Source organism: Adiantum capillus-veneris, chromosome 2 (assembly GCF_014529385.1).
Source record: "Adiantum capillus-veneris isolate H3 chromosome 2, ASM1452938v2, whole genome shotgun sequence".
Lineage (NCBI taxonomy): Eukaryota > Viridiplantae > Streptophyta > Polypodiopsida > Polypodiales > Pteridaceae > Adiantum > Adiantum capillus-veneris.
The window spans coordinates 81487868-81506505 of NC_140932.1; the positions used below are offsets into that span (position 1 = coordinate 81487868).

The window sequence follows — 18638 nt, forward strand, 5'->3', positions numbered from 1 at the left end:
GAAACCCTAATTTTGGAAACCCTAACTGTTGAAACCCTAATTCCAAAAACCCTAATCCCTAATTTCAGAAACCCTAACTGCTGAAACCCTAATTTTGAAAACCTTAACCCTAAAACTTGCAAACCCTAATTCTGGAAACCCTAACCCTAAAATTGCAACAGCGTGGCTGATTTCCGAAAATTGCACTGGCATGATGACGTGGCAGGCTGTACAGATTTCCGTGATTTACGCTGGCAGCTTTTGGCATTGCTTTTTGGACCAGAAGCTTTTGAGTTTGAAAGCTTTTCATGTAAACTGCCTTTTGGGCCAGAAGCTTTTTTTTTGAAAGCTTTTCATGTAAACTGCTTTTTAGGCCAAGGGCCTTTAAATATGAGGCTAGGGCTCATTCTTTGGCATGCTTCCTGGAGAAGGTGTAGAGTCTGGAGTACCGGCTTGTACTTTGATGATACAATATAAAGAAATACCGAAAGGGGCGCCAAGGTTTGAGGCCAATACTCTCTGGGGTGGAATTCCGCCACTCCGTGTCGCGTGTCGTCTCTCTTTCAATTCATTTGTTATTGAAGTGCTAAAAGTCTCTTCAGTCTGTTCTTTTCTATTGGCACGTGGTGCCCCTCCCGCCTTGTGACAGTGGTATCAGAGCATCAGGCGTGTGCTTTTCTGAAAGCATACCGGTCCTACAAAAGAGCAGACAAAGCTTTTGGAATTTTATTTGAGGGATCTTCGCCCTCCAACCCAGACTTATTAGCCACTCCCACCCTTACTTCATTGCGCATCGGGCGCGCTCCCGTCTTCACCGCAGTGTCTTACAAGGCATAAGCCAATTAAGATCACTTGCAAGAGAAGAATCCAGATTTGTTTCAAGTCACTGTTTTTTTTCTCAGAAGCAGTGCCATGCAGATGTTGATGTCTACAGCTACCAAGCAGCATACTCCAAGTACTTGGCAAGCTTTCAAGAAAATTTTTGCCCGAAGTTATATGGTTTCTGACATCTTCCTTCGGAGTGCAACTTCTGGCAGAGTGGGGTATCCTGAAATGCTTGCCATTGGAAACCCTAGCATATTATAACTTGAAGTTTCTCGACATCTCCCAGTAGATGTATCTTCACGATCAAATGACCTTGGAGGTTTGGTGTGATTGCTATCTCTTGGGACTACCATCGCCGCTAAAGAAACAATGTTTGTCCAAGAGCTGATGGACCATGTTGTGCTCGGCTACGACCTCATGGAAGGAACCTAACCCTAATTTTTGGTGCAGGTTTCAAGATGGAAAGTCAGTCAACTTTTCGAGCTCGACTGATGTTGAGATTGCTTTTTAAGTTTGAGTTCTGTTTGATCTTGTTTGGTGATCCTGTTTGGAATTTGTTTGAAATGGATGGTATCTGTTTTGAACGTGTTTTGGTGCCGATTTGAACTGTTTGACTCTGGTTTGATACTGGTTTCAGTGATTGGTGATTTTACTCCCGAGTGGAAATACTGTTTTGGTATTGTTTGAACCTCGGAACGACGCAGGCCGATGCCTGGGGAGTGTTTCGTTGTATGCTTGTAAAATAATTGTTGTTGTGACTCCCGGCCCGGACTTGGATGGTTATGCGGGAGGAGTATTAAGAAGTCTGAGCAATGGTTACTCTCAGCATCTCCAAACGATGCAGGCTGCGGTGTAGGGGGCGTTTGGTTGTAAAAGGCCTCTATATCTCCCGGCCCGGACCTTTTTAGGTTATGTGGGAGGAGTGATGAGGGAGTCGTTGAATATCTCCCGGCCCGGACCTTGTTAGGTTATGTGGGAGGAGTGTTCATGGGCGGCTTTATGTTTCTATGTCTTGTAACATGCATATGTAAGCATTTGTGTTGCATTGTGATGTGCCAACTACTGAATATTCCTAATTGGATGAGATTGCTTGGGTATGTAATTTTAGTGCATCAAGACACCCGTGGAAGATCAGTACGGTCTGGGTGTGATGGCTAATTTTACTACGCCGGAATATCAAGAGTTCCGATCTGGACGAAAGGAGAAGCTAACTTCTTGATCAAAACAGCCGAAAGGAGAAGCTAACTCCTTGATCAAAAGAGCAGAAAGGAGAAGCTAACTCCTTAATAAAAAGAGCAAATTGATTGTCCCTCGGAATGACCCTCGGAAATTTTTGAACTAACTTGAGTTGTTTTGCAGATATGCTGTAATCGCGGACGATTACTCTCTTTCAAGAAGGGGAGATGTAACAAACTGCTGACGTGTCGACCTACTGAAGAACGGAGCTACCGGCCGAGGGGCCTAAACCGTAAGAAGAACAAGCAACAGAAGAAGTGTCGCAGAGTGATGACATGGTTGTCCGAGTGCAGAAAACCCTAACCCTAATTTCTGCCAGAAACCCAAATTGCTGAAACCCTAATTTTGGAAACCCTAACTGTTGAAACCCTAATTCCAAAAACCCTAATCCCTAATTTCAGAAACCCTAACTGCTGAAACCCTAATTTTGAAAACCTTAACCCTAAAACTTGCAAACCCTAATTTTGGAAACCCTAACCCTAAAATTGCAACAGCGTGGCTGATTTCCGAAAATTGCACTGGCATGATGACGTGGCAGGCTGTATGGATTTCCGTGATTTACTCTGGCAGCTTTTGGCATTGCTTTTTGGACCAGAAGCTTTTGAGTTTGAAAGCTTTTCATGTAAACTGCTTTTTGGGCCAGAAGCTTTTTTTTTGAAAGCTTTTCATGTAAACTGCTTTTTAGGCCAAGGGCCTTTAAATATGAGGCTAGGGCTCATTCTTTGGCATGCTTCCTGAAGAAGGTGGAGTCTGGAGTACCGGCTTGTACTTTGATGATACAATATAAAGAAATACCGAAAGGGGCGCCAAGGTTTGAGGCCAATACTCTCTGGGTGGAATTCCGCCACTCCGTGTCGCGTGTAACTAAGTCAGACTTTTGTAATAATTAATTTATTTACGAGAACAGAATCATCTAATTAGTTGTGTGTACACCAGAATAGACCTAGCTGTTCTAAGGCCTTAGGTGAGCCTAAATGTAGGCCACAACACCTCAGAGGGACCTTAGCAGAAATTACCCTGAAGCCCTAGTGATTGGGAAATTGGGTCTTCAGAAAGGGGTAAGTAGTAGCCTCAGATTTTAGGCTCAGGAAAAATACGCGCGTCAGTACAAGCACATGAATGAGATGGGGTCCTTAGAACAGTGACCCTAAGGCTAATAAAGCTAATAAAGCCTTAGGGTAAGTTTCGTTAAATTAAATTTAACGGTCCGTGCTCGGGCAGGCGGCCGGACAAGTGTGAACAGGTAAAGGCGGTGCAGTGCCAGTGCGACATTGCGCCGGCAGACCTTTGGTGTTCTCATAAAAGAATCATTGGTAGCATTTGTTAGTTAGTTGCACATTTTTAACTAATGAGCTAGAAGTTTTTAAAGTCAAAAGTTGAATGGTTTTTAAGTTTTTAAAGTAAGTGTGCCAAGTGGCACACTTACCAATGCAAACTAACTCTCTCACTCTCACTCTCACCCTCTCTCTCTTCCTAGCGTCCCCTCTCCCTGATGGCTATTTAGGAGCCCCCCCTCCCCCATTTTCAGGGCTGGCAATGCACCTACCCCCCGCAAATGTGAGCGTGCTCTACGCGGTGGAGCCCTCCATTGAAGCTTGAGAACAGCCCCTTGCGACATATGTGGTAGCCTTGTGCTCCCATTGTCAAGAACAAGGGATCTCACAGTCATAGACACCTTCTGGTGAAGTTTCATCGCGAGAAGCTGCCGTAGACGCTCTCTTAGGAGAGTGCGGCTGCTGTAATTCTCTGTTTTCAGCCCCTAATCACCTCGATTAGGGCTGTTTTCAGCAGATCAGCCATAGAAATTCTCTTCTCTCTCCTTATCCTAAGTCTACATCAAGTTTGGCGCGATTCCATCGCGAAGAAGACCTCTGTTTCGGCGTAGGGGTGTGCACAGGCAAGAATTTCAGGTTATGTGCAGAAAATTACAGCAAGCATGTGCGTGTGCATTTTGCTTGTTTCTCTTTTGTGTTCGATGCATGAATGAATGAGCATGAAGGCAACACATAACGGAAGATGGACTCTCCTCTGTGAGAGCTTCCGATGAGCTGTTTGGGAAGATAGACTCTCTTTTTGAGAGCTTCCAACCAGTCTCGCAGAAGAGGGGAAATCCCCTAAGTAGAAAGAAAGTGGAAACACTTTCTCAGTCAGTAGTCAGAACAGAACAGAAGAAAGAATAGAGGACGGACGTATGCCCCGTTCCTGTGCTTGTAAAGATTCTCCCTTAGTAATAAAGATATTCTCTTTATGGGGGGGGACCAACCCATCTTCTGGTCCCCAATGGAGTGTCAAGTTTTCTCTCTCCCTCTAATTCTCTTGAGTATTTGAAGTGCAATTAAACGTTAGTTTACGCTTTCGTATTTTTTTTGTGACAGTGGTATCAGAGCAAGGTCCTCTCTCTCTTCGTGAAGGGATTGACGACTCTTGGCAGACTGCAGAAATGGGAGGACGCGAGATAGAGCTCTCTCTCCTTCAACAGCAGGTGGAAGAGTTACAGAAAGCTCTCTCCCATCCAGAAGTCCAAAAGATTCTCCATACTCTTGAAAAAGGGAAGGAGAAAATGCCGATGGGGTCGGGAGAAATCCTGCAGAACCCAAAGGCGCCACAACCAAGGAAAGATCCTTTGATTGGAACCTCCCGCATACACGAGAGGCAAAAGAAACCTCCAGAACGTCATGTGCGGTTTAATCCAAAAGTTCAAGAGCAGGATCCCCCCGATTCCCCTCAGTTCTCTTTCATGAAGGATCTGGATGACATAGTTGCTCCGGAAGATATGTTTCTCGACGATCCGTCGCAGCAAGAAGTGCATTCAAGGGAAAGGACTCCTGTCCACAAGGAGTCTAAGCATAGAAAGAAGGAGCACCATAAGAAGAAACACCATAGGCAGAAAACATTCAAGTCGGGAGATAAAGATGTGAAATTCGACACCTAGAATGGACGGCGTGATAATGACAAAGCTTTGGCTTTCATCCGCCAATTTGAAGTTGCATTTGCAGAAGGGAATTTCAAGGAAAGATCCAAGCTTCGCCATGTCAGTTTGTACCTGAAAGGCACCACCAGCAATTGGTGGTTAATCCTTATCCTGGAAGATCGCAAACCCCAAGATTGGACTGTCTTCAAGAAGGAGTTCTACGCACAGTTCCTTCCTCCAGACTATGAGGAAGAGGTAAAGAAAGAATGGGATCGACTTTCACAGTCAGAGAACGAAACTGTTCCACGTTATGTGGATAGGTTTTGGGACGTTCTCTTGAAAGTCACTCCTTTCAAGAAGATTGACGATTCGGAGAAGATGTGCAAGTTTGAAGCAGGTTTGCATGAAGCCTTGCAAAAGGCTATGAAGCTTTACCCTCGAGGTAACTTGCAGATACTTATGGAATCAGCCCGCATAGCTGATGGAATACATGACAAGGGTACTCCCAGGAAGATGGAGCAAAGCACTTACCAGTTGGTCATATGAAGGGTGACTGTCCAACCAAACCTCCACAACCACCCTCTTCCAATGCAGTCCCAGATGTACAGGGAAATACAACCAAGGATGGAAAAGAAAGAGCTCTTCTCAAAGCATGGGGTAGTATCAACAACCAGCGGGCTCTTATTTTGTTTGACCCTGGTAGTACAGACAACTTCATCTCTACCAAGCTAGCTGACGACCTGAACTTGCAGCCCAATCGTTTTGGAGTCTCTATTCAAGCGCAATCTGCTTTCAAAGGGCAGAACTCAAACTCTACTCCAATCATAGGGAAGTTGAATCTAAAGGTCGACGACTACAAGGATCAAGAGTCTTTCTTACTAGCTTCACTTGAAGGATGCGATGTTATCTTGGGAATGCCTTGGCACTACAAGATGCATCCCATTCCTGACTATGTTCAGAAAACCTTATCTTTTGCTCATAAAGGAAAGGAGTATCTTGTACTTGCAGATGCAGGTGATTGGCGTATTCCTATTGCCAATCACATTGCCATCAAGAAAGAAATGAAAAAGTGTGTTTCAGCGTACTTGATTTTTGCAAGAGAGAGAGATGTGTCTGTTTCACAACTTTCTTCCTCTTTAGAGCAAAAAAGACTTAAGTTAATAGAAAGATATAAAGATTGTTTTGCAGATGAACTTCCAAATGAACTCCCACCTTCGCGACCTGAGGATCATACAATTGATTTGATCCCAGGAAGTTCTCCTCCAAATCAGCCCCCTTATCGAGTTAGTCTAATGCAGCAAGAGGAAATTCTCAAGCAGGTTAACGAACTTTTGGAGAAGGGCTTAATAAGGCCTAGTACTTCTCCATATTGTTCACCTGTCTTGCTAGTACAGAAAAAGGATGGCACATTCCGCATGTGCATAGACTATAGATCTCTAAACAAGATCACAATCAAGAATCGATTTCCAATCCCTCGGATTGACGACATTCTTGATAAGTTACAAGAAGCCAGTGTCTTTAGTCGTATAGACTTGAAGAGCGGTTATCATCAAATCCGCATAGCTCCTCAGGATGTGCATAAGACTTCATTTAGAACAACCTTAGGGTTGTATGAATTTCTAGTGATGCCTTTTGGGCTCACTAATGCACCAACTACATTCAACAGAATGATGGATAGAATCTTCCACTCATACAGAAGCTTTACAGGCGTTTTCTTTGATGACGTCTTAATCTTCTCAGAGACGGAAGATGAACACTATAAGCATCTCGCCTTAGTGTTTGAAGAATTACGCAAACACAAATTATTTGTGAATGCTAAGAAGAGTGAGTTCTTTCTAAAAGAAATCCACTATTTGGGCTATATAGTATCTCACAACCAGGTGAGAATGGACCCTGATAAGATTCAAGCAGTTGTAGAATGGCCTACGCCAACTACAGTACATGATGTACAAAGTTTCCTTGGCCTTTGTTCTTATTATCGGCGTTTCATTCGAGCTTTTGCCGCGATAGCAGGTCCCCTCCATGACCTGACAAAGAAGCGGATTCCATTCCATTGGGGGTCTGGACAAAAACAAGCTTTCGAAAAGCTTAAGTATCTACTCAGTCACGGACCTGTTCTCATTGTCCCTGATCTTCGCAAACCTTTCAAGGTATACTGCGTGCATCTAGAGATTGTGTAGGAGCAGTTTTGAACCAAGAGGGTCACGCGATAGCCTATGAAAGTCGGCGCCTTAAAGATGCAGAGTTGCATGCCTCCATATACGAAAAAGAGCTAATGGCAGTAATTCATGCTCTTTCCATTTGGAAACACTATCTATTAGGAGCTGATTTTATTATCAAGACAGATCATCAAAGTCTTCGCTACTTTCTCACACAGAGAAAGTTATCAGAAAAGCAGATGAGATGGGCCAACTTTCTTTCAATGTTTCATTTTTATATTTTACACACTTCTGGAACAAAGAATGCAGTTGCAGATGCTCTCTCCAGGCGTCCAAAGATCAATGCACTAACAACAATTTATCATGAGGAACTAGAATCTCTCAGCGAGATGTATCCTCAAGATCCAGACTTCGCCACAATTTGGGCAGATCTTCAAGCTGGTCACTCAAAGCCACCTTATTCTATCAGGGATAATACACTCTATCGTCAACAAGCAATATGCATAGCTCAGCCCTTACGACAAAAGGTGATGGATGAAGCACATAATTCTCCTTATGCCGGGCATCGGGGAATTGCTTCCACCACTAGTGCCCTCGAAAGGTATTTCTTTGGCCAACACTCCGTGCGGACATTGAAAAACATGTACGTGAGTGTTTAGTCTGCCAAAAGGTAAAATATGACAGACATAAAGTTTATGGCAAGCTTCAGCCGCTCCCTGTGCCTAACACGCCATGGGAAAGTATTGCCATGGATTTTATTACGGATCTTCCTCGATCCAAGAATGGAAATGATGCAATCTGGACTATAGTAGACAGATTCATTAAGCAAGCCCATTTTCTTCCAGTAAAGAAGACGATCAAAGCTGATCACATGGCTAGAATATTTCTAGCTCAGATTTTTAAACACCATGGATTGCCAAAGACTATTGTGAGCGACAGAGATCCCCGCATGACTAGTCTATTTTGGCAGGCATTGTTCGAAAACTTGGGAACTAAGCTTGATTTTTCATCAGCTTATCATCCTCAAACAGATGGTCAAAGCGAAATCGCTAATGCCACTGTTTTAGATCTCCTCAAGTGCTATGTTTCGGAACGACAATCCGAATGGGAACAGTACTTACCAATAGTTGAGTTTGCGTATAATAATACCATACATTCCTCAACTGGTAAAGCCCCTTTCGAAATTATTTATGGGAAGCCACTCTTACTTCCTATTATGGTGACCAAAGAAAACATCTTCGCCGCAGATGAATTTGTGCGCAATATTGATATTGCCCATCAACAAGTAAAGCAAGCGAATCTCAATCTTGAAAAAGGACAATATGTCTTGCTTCGGTTTAAGAAAGCTAGATTGAAAAAGCGGGTCGACAAAGGGAAAGTTGTCAAACTTTCCCATAGATTTTACGGCCCTTTCAAAATTACAGATAAAGTCAATGATGTGACTTTCAGATTGGATTTGCCTTCTAACTGGCGCATCCACAATGCTTTTCATGTCAGTCTCCTCCGACCATATGTTGGACCTCCTCTAGTGGCGCCCGTACAAGAAGATCCTCCAGAAGTCGAAGAGACTGAGGAAATCCTTCAACCTGAACAGATAATACACCACTCGGAGAGACAACTCAAGTCGGGGAGTCTACATCGAAAGTATTTAGTCAAGTTCAAGAATTACACTCCTTTAGATGCAAAGTGGATGACCGAGTCCGATCTTAAGGACTACCCTGACATCTTGCACAGTTATGTTGACGCTCTACAGTTGAGGTCAACTGTTTAGAACCAAGAGGGATGTAACTAAGTCAGACTTTGTAAATAATTAATTTATTTACGAGAACAGAATCATCTAATTAGTTGTGTGTACACCAGAATAGGCCTAGCAGTTCTAAGGCCTCAGGTGAGCCTAAATGCGGGCCACAACACCTCAGAGGGACCTTAGCAGAAATTACCCTGAAGCCCTAGTGATTGGGAAATCGGGTCTTCAGAAAGGGGTAAGCAGTAGCCTCAGATTTTAGGCTCAGGAAAAATGCGCGCGTCAATACAAGCACATGAATGAGATGGGGTCCTTAGAACAGTGACCCTAAGGCTAATAAAGCTAATAAAGCCTTAGGGTAAGTTTCGTTAAATTAAATTTAACGGTCCGTGCCCGGGCAGGCGGCCGGACAAGTGTGAACAGGTAAAGGCGGTGCAGTGCCAGTGCGGCATTGCACCGGCAGACCTTTGGTGTTCTCATAAAAGAATCATTGGTAGCATTTGTTAGTTAGTTGCACATTTTTAATTAATGAGCTAGAAGTTTTTAAAGTCAAAAGTTGAATGGTTTTTAAGTTTTTAAAGTAAGTGTGCCAAGTGGCACACTTACCAATGCAAACTAACTCTCTCTCACTCTCACTCTCACCCTCTCTCTCTTCCTAGCGTCCCCTCTCCCTGATGGCTATTTAGGAGCCCCCCCTCCCCCATTTTCAGGGCTGGCAGTGCACCTACCCCCCCCCCCCCCCAAATGTGAGCGTGCTCTACGCGGTGGAGCTCTCCATTGAAGCTTGAGAACAGCCCCTTGCGACATATGTGGTAGCCTTGTGCTCCCATTGCCAAGAACAAGGGATCTCACAGTCATAGACACCTTCTGGTGAAGTTTCATCTCGAGAAGCTGCCGTGGACGCTCTCTTAGCAGAGTGCGGCTGCTGTAATTCTCTGTTTTCAGCCCCTAATCACCTTGATTAGGGCTGTTTTCAGCAGATCAGCCATAGAAATTCTCTTCTCTCTCCTTATCCTAAGTCTACATCAAGTTTGGCGCGATTCCATCGCGAAGAAGACCTCTGTTTCGGCGTAGGGGTGTGCACAGACAAGAATTTCAGGTTATGTGCAGAAAATTACAGCAAGCATGTGCGTGTGCATTTTGCTTGTTTCTCTTTTGTGTTCGATGCATGAATGAATGAGCATGAAGGCAACACATAACGGAAGATGGACTCTCCTCTGTGAGAGCTTCCGATGAGCTGTTTTGGAAGATACTCTCTTTTCGAGAGCTTCCAACCAGTCTCGCAGAAGAGGGGAAATCCCCTAAGTAGAAAGAAAGTGGAAACACTTTCTCAGTCAGTAGTCAGAACAGAACAGAAGAAAGAATAGAGGACGGGCGTATTCCACGTTCCTGTGCTTGTAAAGATTCTCCCTTAGTAATAAAGATATTCTCTTTATGGGGGGGGACCAGCCCATCTTTTGGTCCCCAATGGAGTGTCAAGTTTTCTCTCTTCCTCTAATTCTCTTGAGTATTTGAAGTGCAATTAAACGTCAGTTTACGCTTCCGTATTTTTTTTGTGACATCGCGTGTCGTCTCTCTCTTTCAGTTCAGTTGTTATTGAAGTGCTAAAAGTCTCTTCAGTCTGTTCTTTTCTATTGGCACGTGGTGCCCCACCCGCCTTGTTACAAGTGCTCTGTGTATTGCCCTTCAGAGAAGGCTATGTCAAACTGTTGGATGAAGGCCAAAGCCCTCGAAACATCTCGGAATCCAAAAAAGGATTCAAATTTTATTGACTGTCCACCCTCTTTGGATTCCTAGTCTTCTTGCTCTTATCTTCGAGGAAGTCGTATTGGTTGGCTCTGTAGAAGTGCTGCTTCTTCGCATAAAACATGTGGTTGTCGGAGTCCGAACTATCAGAGGATGACTCCTCCGTAGAGCTATCAGAAACTGGTCGGAATCTGAGTTTCTTTGCCTTTTTCTTGTTCTTTCCGAAGCTTTGCTTTTTTCTTCGCTTCTTGCCCTTTCTGTCCTCCTCACTCGAGTTGGAAGAGCTAGAAGAAGAGGAAGAAGAACTGGGAAGGCCTTCAAAATGGACGCGCTTCTTCTGCTTTCTTGGAGATGCAAAAGAAGATTGACGGTCCAAGTAACCAGGGTAGTCAGTCCCCTTCTTGCGCTTCTTCAATTGCTTTTTTGATTGATTCTTCGTGTCCAAAAGCTGACTGATATGGGTCTAAACCACCTCTTGAAGTTCTTCTTCTGTAAACATCCTCGGAGTAGGAGGTTTCTTGATTGGTGGGTTGGTGGCTTTCTGCCCACTGAGTATGCACTTCAGCCATGGATTGCTGAGTCAAAAATTTTGCAAACTGGAGATCTTTAGCGAACTGAAGCATCTGCTTTGTGCACTTGTCAACCTGTTGTCGACCATCATCATAGTGATTATGAGGCATGAACAAGGAGTCATCTGCATAGGCTTGGCCAACAAAATGCTGCCCAGAAGGAAGAACGAGGCCATGGAAGTCAAGAAATCCAAATACATAAGCAAGGGGTGACACCCTTGCCTTACCGAGCGTCCCAAAGGCCAAGGGTCTGTGAGAAATCCATTCAACCATCCCATAGAAGAGTTATGCGCATACAAGAAAAACACCACGTGGGATAGCTTAGGCCCAATTCCCAATTGCTTCATAGTGTCTGCAATGTAGTCCCAAAGAACTGTATCAAAAGCCTTTTCAATGTCATGTGCATGACCAATACATCCCGTTGAGAGTATTTCGCGTATTCCATGCCGATGATGACATTCGCCAAGTTATCAGTAATTTGACAGTGCGGAATGAAGCCATATTGAGATTGATGTAGGCCTTCATGCAGAAAGCCCTTCAGGCGATTGACAAGCATTTTAGCCATCAATTTATATACCATAGGCATGAGTGTAATTGGTCTCCAATCAGAGAACTCTTCACATAGTGCTTGCTTGGGTGTCAACTTGAGTAAGCCTTCTTTCCAAGAGGAGGGCAACTACTATGGCTCCCAGGCCGTACTCATCATTACCAACAATGGCACCTTCAAGTCATCCCAGAAAGACATGAAGAATTCCGCAGTAAGACCATCCCAACCACGAGCTTTCCAACGACCCAAATCAAGCAAGCTGGCATACAATTCCGACTCAGTAAAAATAACTTCCAAGTCCTGAGCCCGGTGCATTGAAACAATGGGAGTAACTTGTGATAGAAACAGGCGACGTGCATGGCAAGCTTCTTGCGTAGGAGGTAAAGGAGCCTCAAATATCTTGCCATAATGAGAATGCAGAGCCTGAGCAAGCTTGGGCAAGGAGGAAGTCCACCCCCCCGATGAAAGTTTAATTCTCTTGATAGCCCGAGACTGCCTAGAATGACGCAGATGCTTGAAAAACTGCTTAGAAGCGCCACCTTTATCTGCAAAAGCCTGTTGGCAAGCTCATCTGCCATTTAGCCAATTTCCTCTCATCATTATGCTGCAACATAGAGCAAGTAGACAGTAGTGCACGCGCGCACACACACATAGAGAGGCGTGCATGCGCAATCTACAACCTTTTCTTGGCCTTGTGCCATTGTATGGAATCCTGTCTTGATGTGATCTTTGGGGAATCATCATTTGATAAATGCAATTTTTGTCTCTTAAGTGAATCGGTAGCACACGACTCGTCAAGGCCCATGTTGTATCTTCTTTGCAGACCTTCCGATCATGCAGAAATGCAAGTCTTATCTTTTGAACAGATGAAGTGCACAAAGTCTCTCAGATAGCTGAATTCTACCATAACTTGAATTGGGCATCGTAAAACCTCATGGGGTTGGTCTTAAGTGCTGTTGTACTGTAATGTCTTTAATGAAGCTGACATCACCTTCTTCTGCAGCACAAATCTAGGATACCTTGAGGCAGTTGTGCAAGTCTTGCAGCACCCTCATATTGATGCTGTGTCCGCTGTCTTACACACATTCAGGGTGACATCTTCTGGAAGAACAATAGAAGCTCATGTAGATGTAGTCTGCACTTTCCATGTAAAGCCGGTCTGGATCGTAGTATCGGACAGAAATCCCAAGTATTTATATTGGTCTGTTGAAAGCAGTCAAGTGAAAAGCTGGAATTTTCGAGTACAGCAACTTGCTACTGTAGCTCAGTTACTTAATGTGTTGCGACCATCAGCGGTGTTGTTTTGCTTTGCAAGAGGTGTACCAGGAAACGTACTAGAAGGCTTTGAAGGAGCTATTGGTGCTTCGCGTATTTATTTGTTCGAGGAGCCAAATTTGAACCATGCCAATGCCTTTGAAGACTCCCACTTAAAATTTAGAAGCAGGTTAATTGAGGAAGATGATGGGGACTGGGTATGCATACACGTGTCTGCGGAGCGGGCTTATTTGGATAGCTGTATCACGTTTCAGGTTGACATTAATAGTCAATTGGATGAACCTGTATTGTCACAACGTGGAGGCTTTGGTGTGCAAAATTCAATTTCAATAGTTGAGAGCCAAGGAGATACATTTCCTGCAGTCAACGAGCAGCATGAGGGCATTCATCAGCATGAAGGCATCGATTCCCATAGTGGAGCATGTGATAACTTGTTTTGCTCTTGCTTGGCAATAATATGCAGACACTCTCAATTTTTTGATCAAAAGCAAGCTCCTTTTCCAACTCCCTCTTTTGTTCCAATGCAAAATATTGTGAATTTGGATACAACAGCGCTTATAGCATTGGTCTCTGAAGTTAGCAATGGTGCTGCTTCTACCGTGGTCAATATGAGCAGTGAAGATCTGGTACTCAAGTTCAAGAGCACAGCCCACTTTATGAAGGATCAGGTTTTTTTCAGCATTATTGCAGAAAAATTGGTATTTTCTTATTTATGACATAATCCTGAGCCGCAGAGTGCTACCTGTTGTAGGCAATAGAAGAGCTTAAACGCCCTTTGATGAAGGAGATGACAATTTTATTTGAGAATCGAAGGCCTTTCATGTCAGAAACTGTCTGCAAAAAGTTCAAATCATTGGTTTCACTATGTGGAAGCTTCAAAGAGAAGATCCGGGCAGAGGAGCTGCTGCAAGTTATACCGTAAGTTGCATTTTATACACTGCTTGTTAGCAATCTCTTCAAACTTGTGTAGGTGGTTGCATTTTCCATATGGCAACCATACTGGGAAGCATTTTTGTAGGAAAGCATGGCTACTTTAGGTGAACACAATCTTGAGAAGTTAGGTGCACTGTGTGAGACATCTATCTCAGACTTTGTTTTCTTGGTGCACAAACGCTTATGACGAAGCTGATTGTTATATTGTTGTGTGGATGACTACCATGAATCTATAACTTGCACTTGCCTTTAGAGATGAATCTGTTAGGGTGGATTAGAGAGATGGTCATTGTGTGTGTGTGTGAGAGAGAGAGAAGCGAATCTGCTCTGCGCGACTGAGTCCCCTGCAAGAGCCTCTTCCCTGTGCGCCTTGTTACCCCTGCACGCTCGTTTGCTCTGGTGGTCGCCTGCCCTGTGCTCTCGCCCTCTGCAGCATTGGGCAGTAAGCAGGTCTGCATGTGTGCGTGTAGCGATTCTCTGTTCTCTGCTGCTGGGCAGCTTTGGTGTGTGTGTGTGTGTGTGTGAGTGCTGTACAGATTACCTGCGAGCCTCTTCCCTTGCTCTGAAGCGTCTCTGTCAGGTGATTAGATTCGTGTGCCAGATTTCAGTCACTAAGACTTCAAGTTAGCCTGCTAAGGTTTTTACAGTGTTTGCTTTTAGTTTGCTAGCATTTGTACAGAAAGGGGATTTCTACTGCAGAACTGTGGCAGGTGTACAAAGCTTGATTTGTTTGAGTTTTTACAGTAAATTGGTATATAGTAGTGTGTGAGTATATAATCGCAAGGTTCTCAGTGCATGTCAGATTCCAATACACTGTTTATCAGCTCCTACAAACGCAGGACACAGATGGCACCTGAGTCTTTGAAAATGGGTGAAATTCGAGCCTATTTATTAGAGGATTTTGAAGGTGCGCAGAATGCTTGGGAGGGGCACGAACCCACCACCGAAGTGCTCATTCTTTTTTTTTCCGAGAAAAAGATCCTTCTATTAGCTAATGAAACTGCTCACAGGGCTACAACCACCTCTTCGAGAGAGGGCTACAACAACCATGAAGGGGAGACTCTCCCAATGAAAAAACAGCATATGTACAATGGGGCTAAATCAAGAAATGGGAGGAGGGAAAAGCCACACAGGTGGACGGTAGTGCCATCTGAGTACTCCTTGGACCATGGTGAAAAAAGGCCCAGGACGCCAGAGCCGAAGGAAGGCCTCTCTACGCTCCCGCATGCGGTCGGAACTGCCCTGGAGTCTCTCTAGCTGTCCTCTAAGAGTGTGGATCAGCTCTAGCCAAAGATCGCGAACAGTCTCTGCTGGTGGTACAGGGCGAACCTCAAAGATGCGGAAACAGCGGGCCTGCCAGATGAACCAGAGTGTCAGGCCACTGATGAGCTCCCAACACTCCTCTCTCTCACTGCACCACTTCTGTGGAGTAAGCTCTGTGGTGGCAGGCTGGAGTGTAGGCAGTCCCCCCTGCATCACTATCATCCTGCTGGTGGAAGATAGCTCAAACTGAAGTGCCGGGCCCGTGAGAGTGGACCAAGCCGCTTCCCCCCAAGTGTACTGCCGAGCCGTGGAAAGAGCAGGCATCAGCCGAAGAACACGAAGCCACACCTGCTGTGCCAAAGGGAAGTCCCAAAGACAATGACGCTGACTCTCTACAAGGTGGCCACAAGCTGTACATGCGGCCGAGAGACCACTATGCACGAGCCAACTCCCAACTGCTGTAGCTCTGTGTGCGACCAGCCACTGAAACAAAGTGACTCGCCTCGGCTATCTGGAGTCCCATAACCTCTCCCAAAAAGCTGCCAAAAACTCAGCTGTGAGACCCTCCTCTTGCCAATGAGGTGCTGCAGCGGGGCGAGCCTCTCTCTGTGCTGCCAGTATGTGACGTCCCAGTCGAACAGTGTATTGAAAGAAAGGGACACCTGGGTGGTCTGCAAAAGAGAAAGGGTCCCTCCAGAGCCACTCACCAGGGTCCCATTGTACTCGTGCCAGTGGACAACACTCCCGAGTCCCAGGCCCACAACCTCCAATGTCGAGTCTCAAGAGCTGCTGGGTCAGGATCGATGATACAAGTCCTCCCATAGATGCCCACCACTCGGATCCTCTGAAAGCAGCACTCTGCCACCTGTGGGGCCTCTACTGCAACTCGCTGTAAGCATCCCTCTCCCTGTAGCTCGAAAAACAGGGAGGGAACAGACTCTGAGCAAGCCCGAACAGAGATGAGAACCTCCAGTCGTGTGAAGGCTCCCATCCATCTGGGCGTTGCTGACTCGAGAGGCGTGAGCCACTCAGCCGGTACTGCCTCTGAAATGTCCTGACACATGCTTTGCATCCTTCTCATGCCCTGCAGCAGCTGAAAGCCCTGTAGCTCCTCTAACAAGCCTGAAAACTGTAACCAGTCACCTAAAGAGCGTGTTGGACCCCGCCATGGAACCCCAGGAAACATGAGGCCGACTACCAACTAAGTGCCCTCTCTGAGTGCTAACCATGGGGTTCCAAACAAGTGGTTGTCGTAGGCGCTCCTCCGTGCAAGTAGGCTGGCGCTGCTCCAGGCCTCGCTGCAAGTGCTCCCCACAGCAAAGCGATCCTCCAGTCTCCTGCTCAAACGAACTCGATGCATCTGTGTGAAGATCCATCTGGTCGAAGGTTGCCAGGGGCCTCCTGCCTGAGGCACCCTAGCACAAAGCCGCTGTAACAAGAGCTCCTTCCAGGGCTCCTCGCCTGGAAGAAGACCTCGGACGATGAACTTCCCAAGAAGGGCTCTGCTGTGCTGTGCTGGGTCAATGATCCCAAGCCCTCCCTGTGAACAAGGAAGAGTGATGACCTGCCAAGCCACTTTGGCTCGGGCAGTCAAAGTGTCTCGCCCTGACCAAAGGAAATTCCTGATCAGCCGCTCTACTTGGCTGATACAAGAACTCGAGAAGATCCAGCAAGAAGTGATGTACCAGCCAACAACACCTGGTTGGCCACTACAACTCTGCCAGCCAAAGACAGACGTGCTGAGCTCCAATGTAACAACTTCCCCCTGATGGACAGGAGGAGGGGAGCAATCTGCTGCTCGGGAGACAAGTCCAAACCAACCTGACAACCCAAGTACCGAACTGCAGTCCCTGGGGGAATCCACCTGAAACCCTCACCTGGCGTCTAGTCGGGAACATGAGCACTACCAACCGAGAAAGCCCCAGTCTTTCTCCAGTTGATCAGTGCACGATGCACAACAAAAGGTCTCAAGAGCCTGCTCACACCTGTGAAGGTTGGTCTCCTGGCCATCTAAGTACAAGGCTGAGTTGTCAGCAAACTCAGCATCCATTAGCTCATCTCCCCGAATAGGGAGTGCTAAGCCCCGTAGACCAACCTGCTGCAACACCAAAAACCTGCTCATCGCCTCAACATAGAATAGAAAGAGGAAGGGGGCAAGAGGACAGCCCTGTCTGACCGAACGTGTGAGCATGAACCGATCAGCTCTGCCTCCTGCCAAGAGAACCTGACTGTGTGCCTCTCTGTACAAAGCTGACACCCCTTTGATCCAAGCATCTGAGAAGCCCATCCTGCGTAGAGTGCCCTCTAGAAAGTCCCAGTCAACTCTGTCGTATGCCTTCTCAAAATCGAGAAGAAGAATCACCAAGTCCTCACTATGGAGCCGTGCTAGGGCTAAAGCCTCCCAAAAAGTAAAGATGTTGTCAAGGATACTGCGCTCCTTGACAAAATCTGTCTAAGTCTCATGTATAAGGCTCTCTAGAAGTGGCTAGATCCTCAAACTCAGAGCCTTGGTAAGAATTTTGTAGGTTGAGTTGAGGATAGTGATGGGGCACCACTGTCGAATCTCATCCAAGGAGCCACCCTACTTGGGAATGAGGTAAATTAGACCCTCACTCATGCTGTCAGGCATCACTCTTGTGTGCAAGATGTACTGAAAAGCACTACAGAGATCTGGGCCAAGCAAGTCCGAGTACTCCAAGAAAAACTTGGGAGTCAATCCATCCTCTCCTGAACAGCTACCACGGGGGAGTGCACTAAGAGCCGTGTGCAGCTCCTCAAGCTGAAGTGGCAGCTCAAGCCTTTGACACATGATGATGCATCTCCTCAGTCAGAAGGCAAGGCATCTGTGCCCACACCTGCTCCCTGCAAGCATCCTGACGCTCTGACTGAGGCTCTGCAGACAATAACTCACGGTAAAAGTCAGTAGCAACTGCACGCATGTCCTCTGGCTCAGAAGCAACTGACTCATCGGGCCTCCTCAACTGACTGACCTTGGCATGCGAATGCCGAGGTCCCACTGCCTCGAAGAAAGCACCAGTCACTCACGGTAAAAGTCAGTAGCAACTGCACGCATGTCCTCTGGCTCAGAAGCAACTGACTCATCGGGCCTCCTCAACTGACTGACCTTGGCATGCGAATGCCGAGGTCCCACTACCTCGAAGAAAGCACCAGTCACTCTGTCGCCCACCTATGTCTACTGAGATGCTTGTCGATGGAAAGCAAACTCATGTCGCCGCTCCTCTGTGCTAACAAGCGAGCCTGCTGTAGCTGCTCCTCCAACCAAGGACTGTCTGGATGCTGCTCCTGCATCCTCTGCAGCGAAGCAATGCCCCGTCTAAGACGCTGCTCCTCCTCTCTCACTGCAGCCAGGCGAGCCAAAGACTCTTGGAGAAAGAAACGACTAATCTGAGCTAGTCCTGAGGCCACTCTGTCAGCAGGAGACTCCTGCATG

At 46.1% G+C, this 18638-nt stretch overlaps 1 protein-coding gene across 1 annotated transcript in view; it reads left to right on the forward strand.

Annotated features, from left to right (window-relative positions):
- Window positions 1-18638, forward strand: part of LOC147463070 (uncharacterized) — a 55357-nt gene that overhangs the window by 20260 nt on the left and 16459 nt on the right. The window contains exons 2-3 of the mRNA XM_086528005.1: window positions 12720-13659; window positions 13743-13909. Of these exons, the coding sequence (XP_086384131.1) occupies window positions 12720-13659; window positions 13743-13909 (1107 nt within the window). The remainder of the gene's footprint in view (window positions 1-12719; window positions 13660-13742; window positions 13910-18638) is intronic.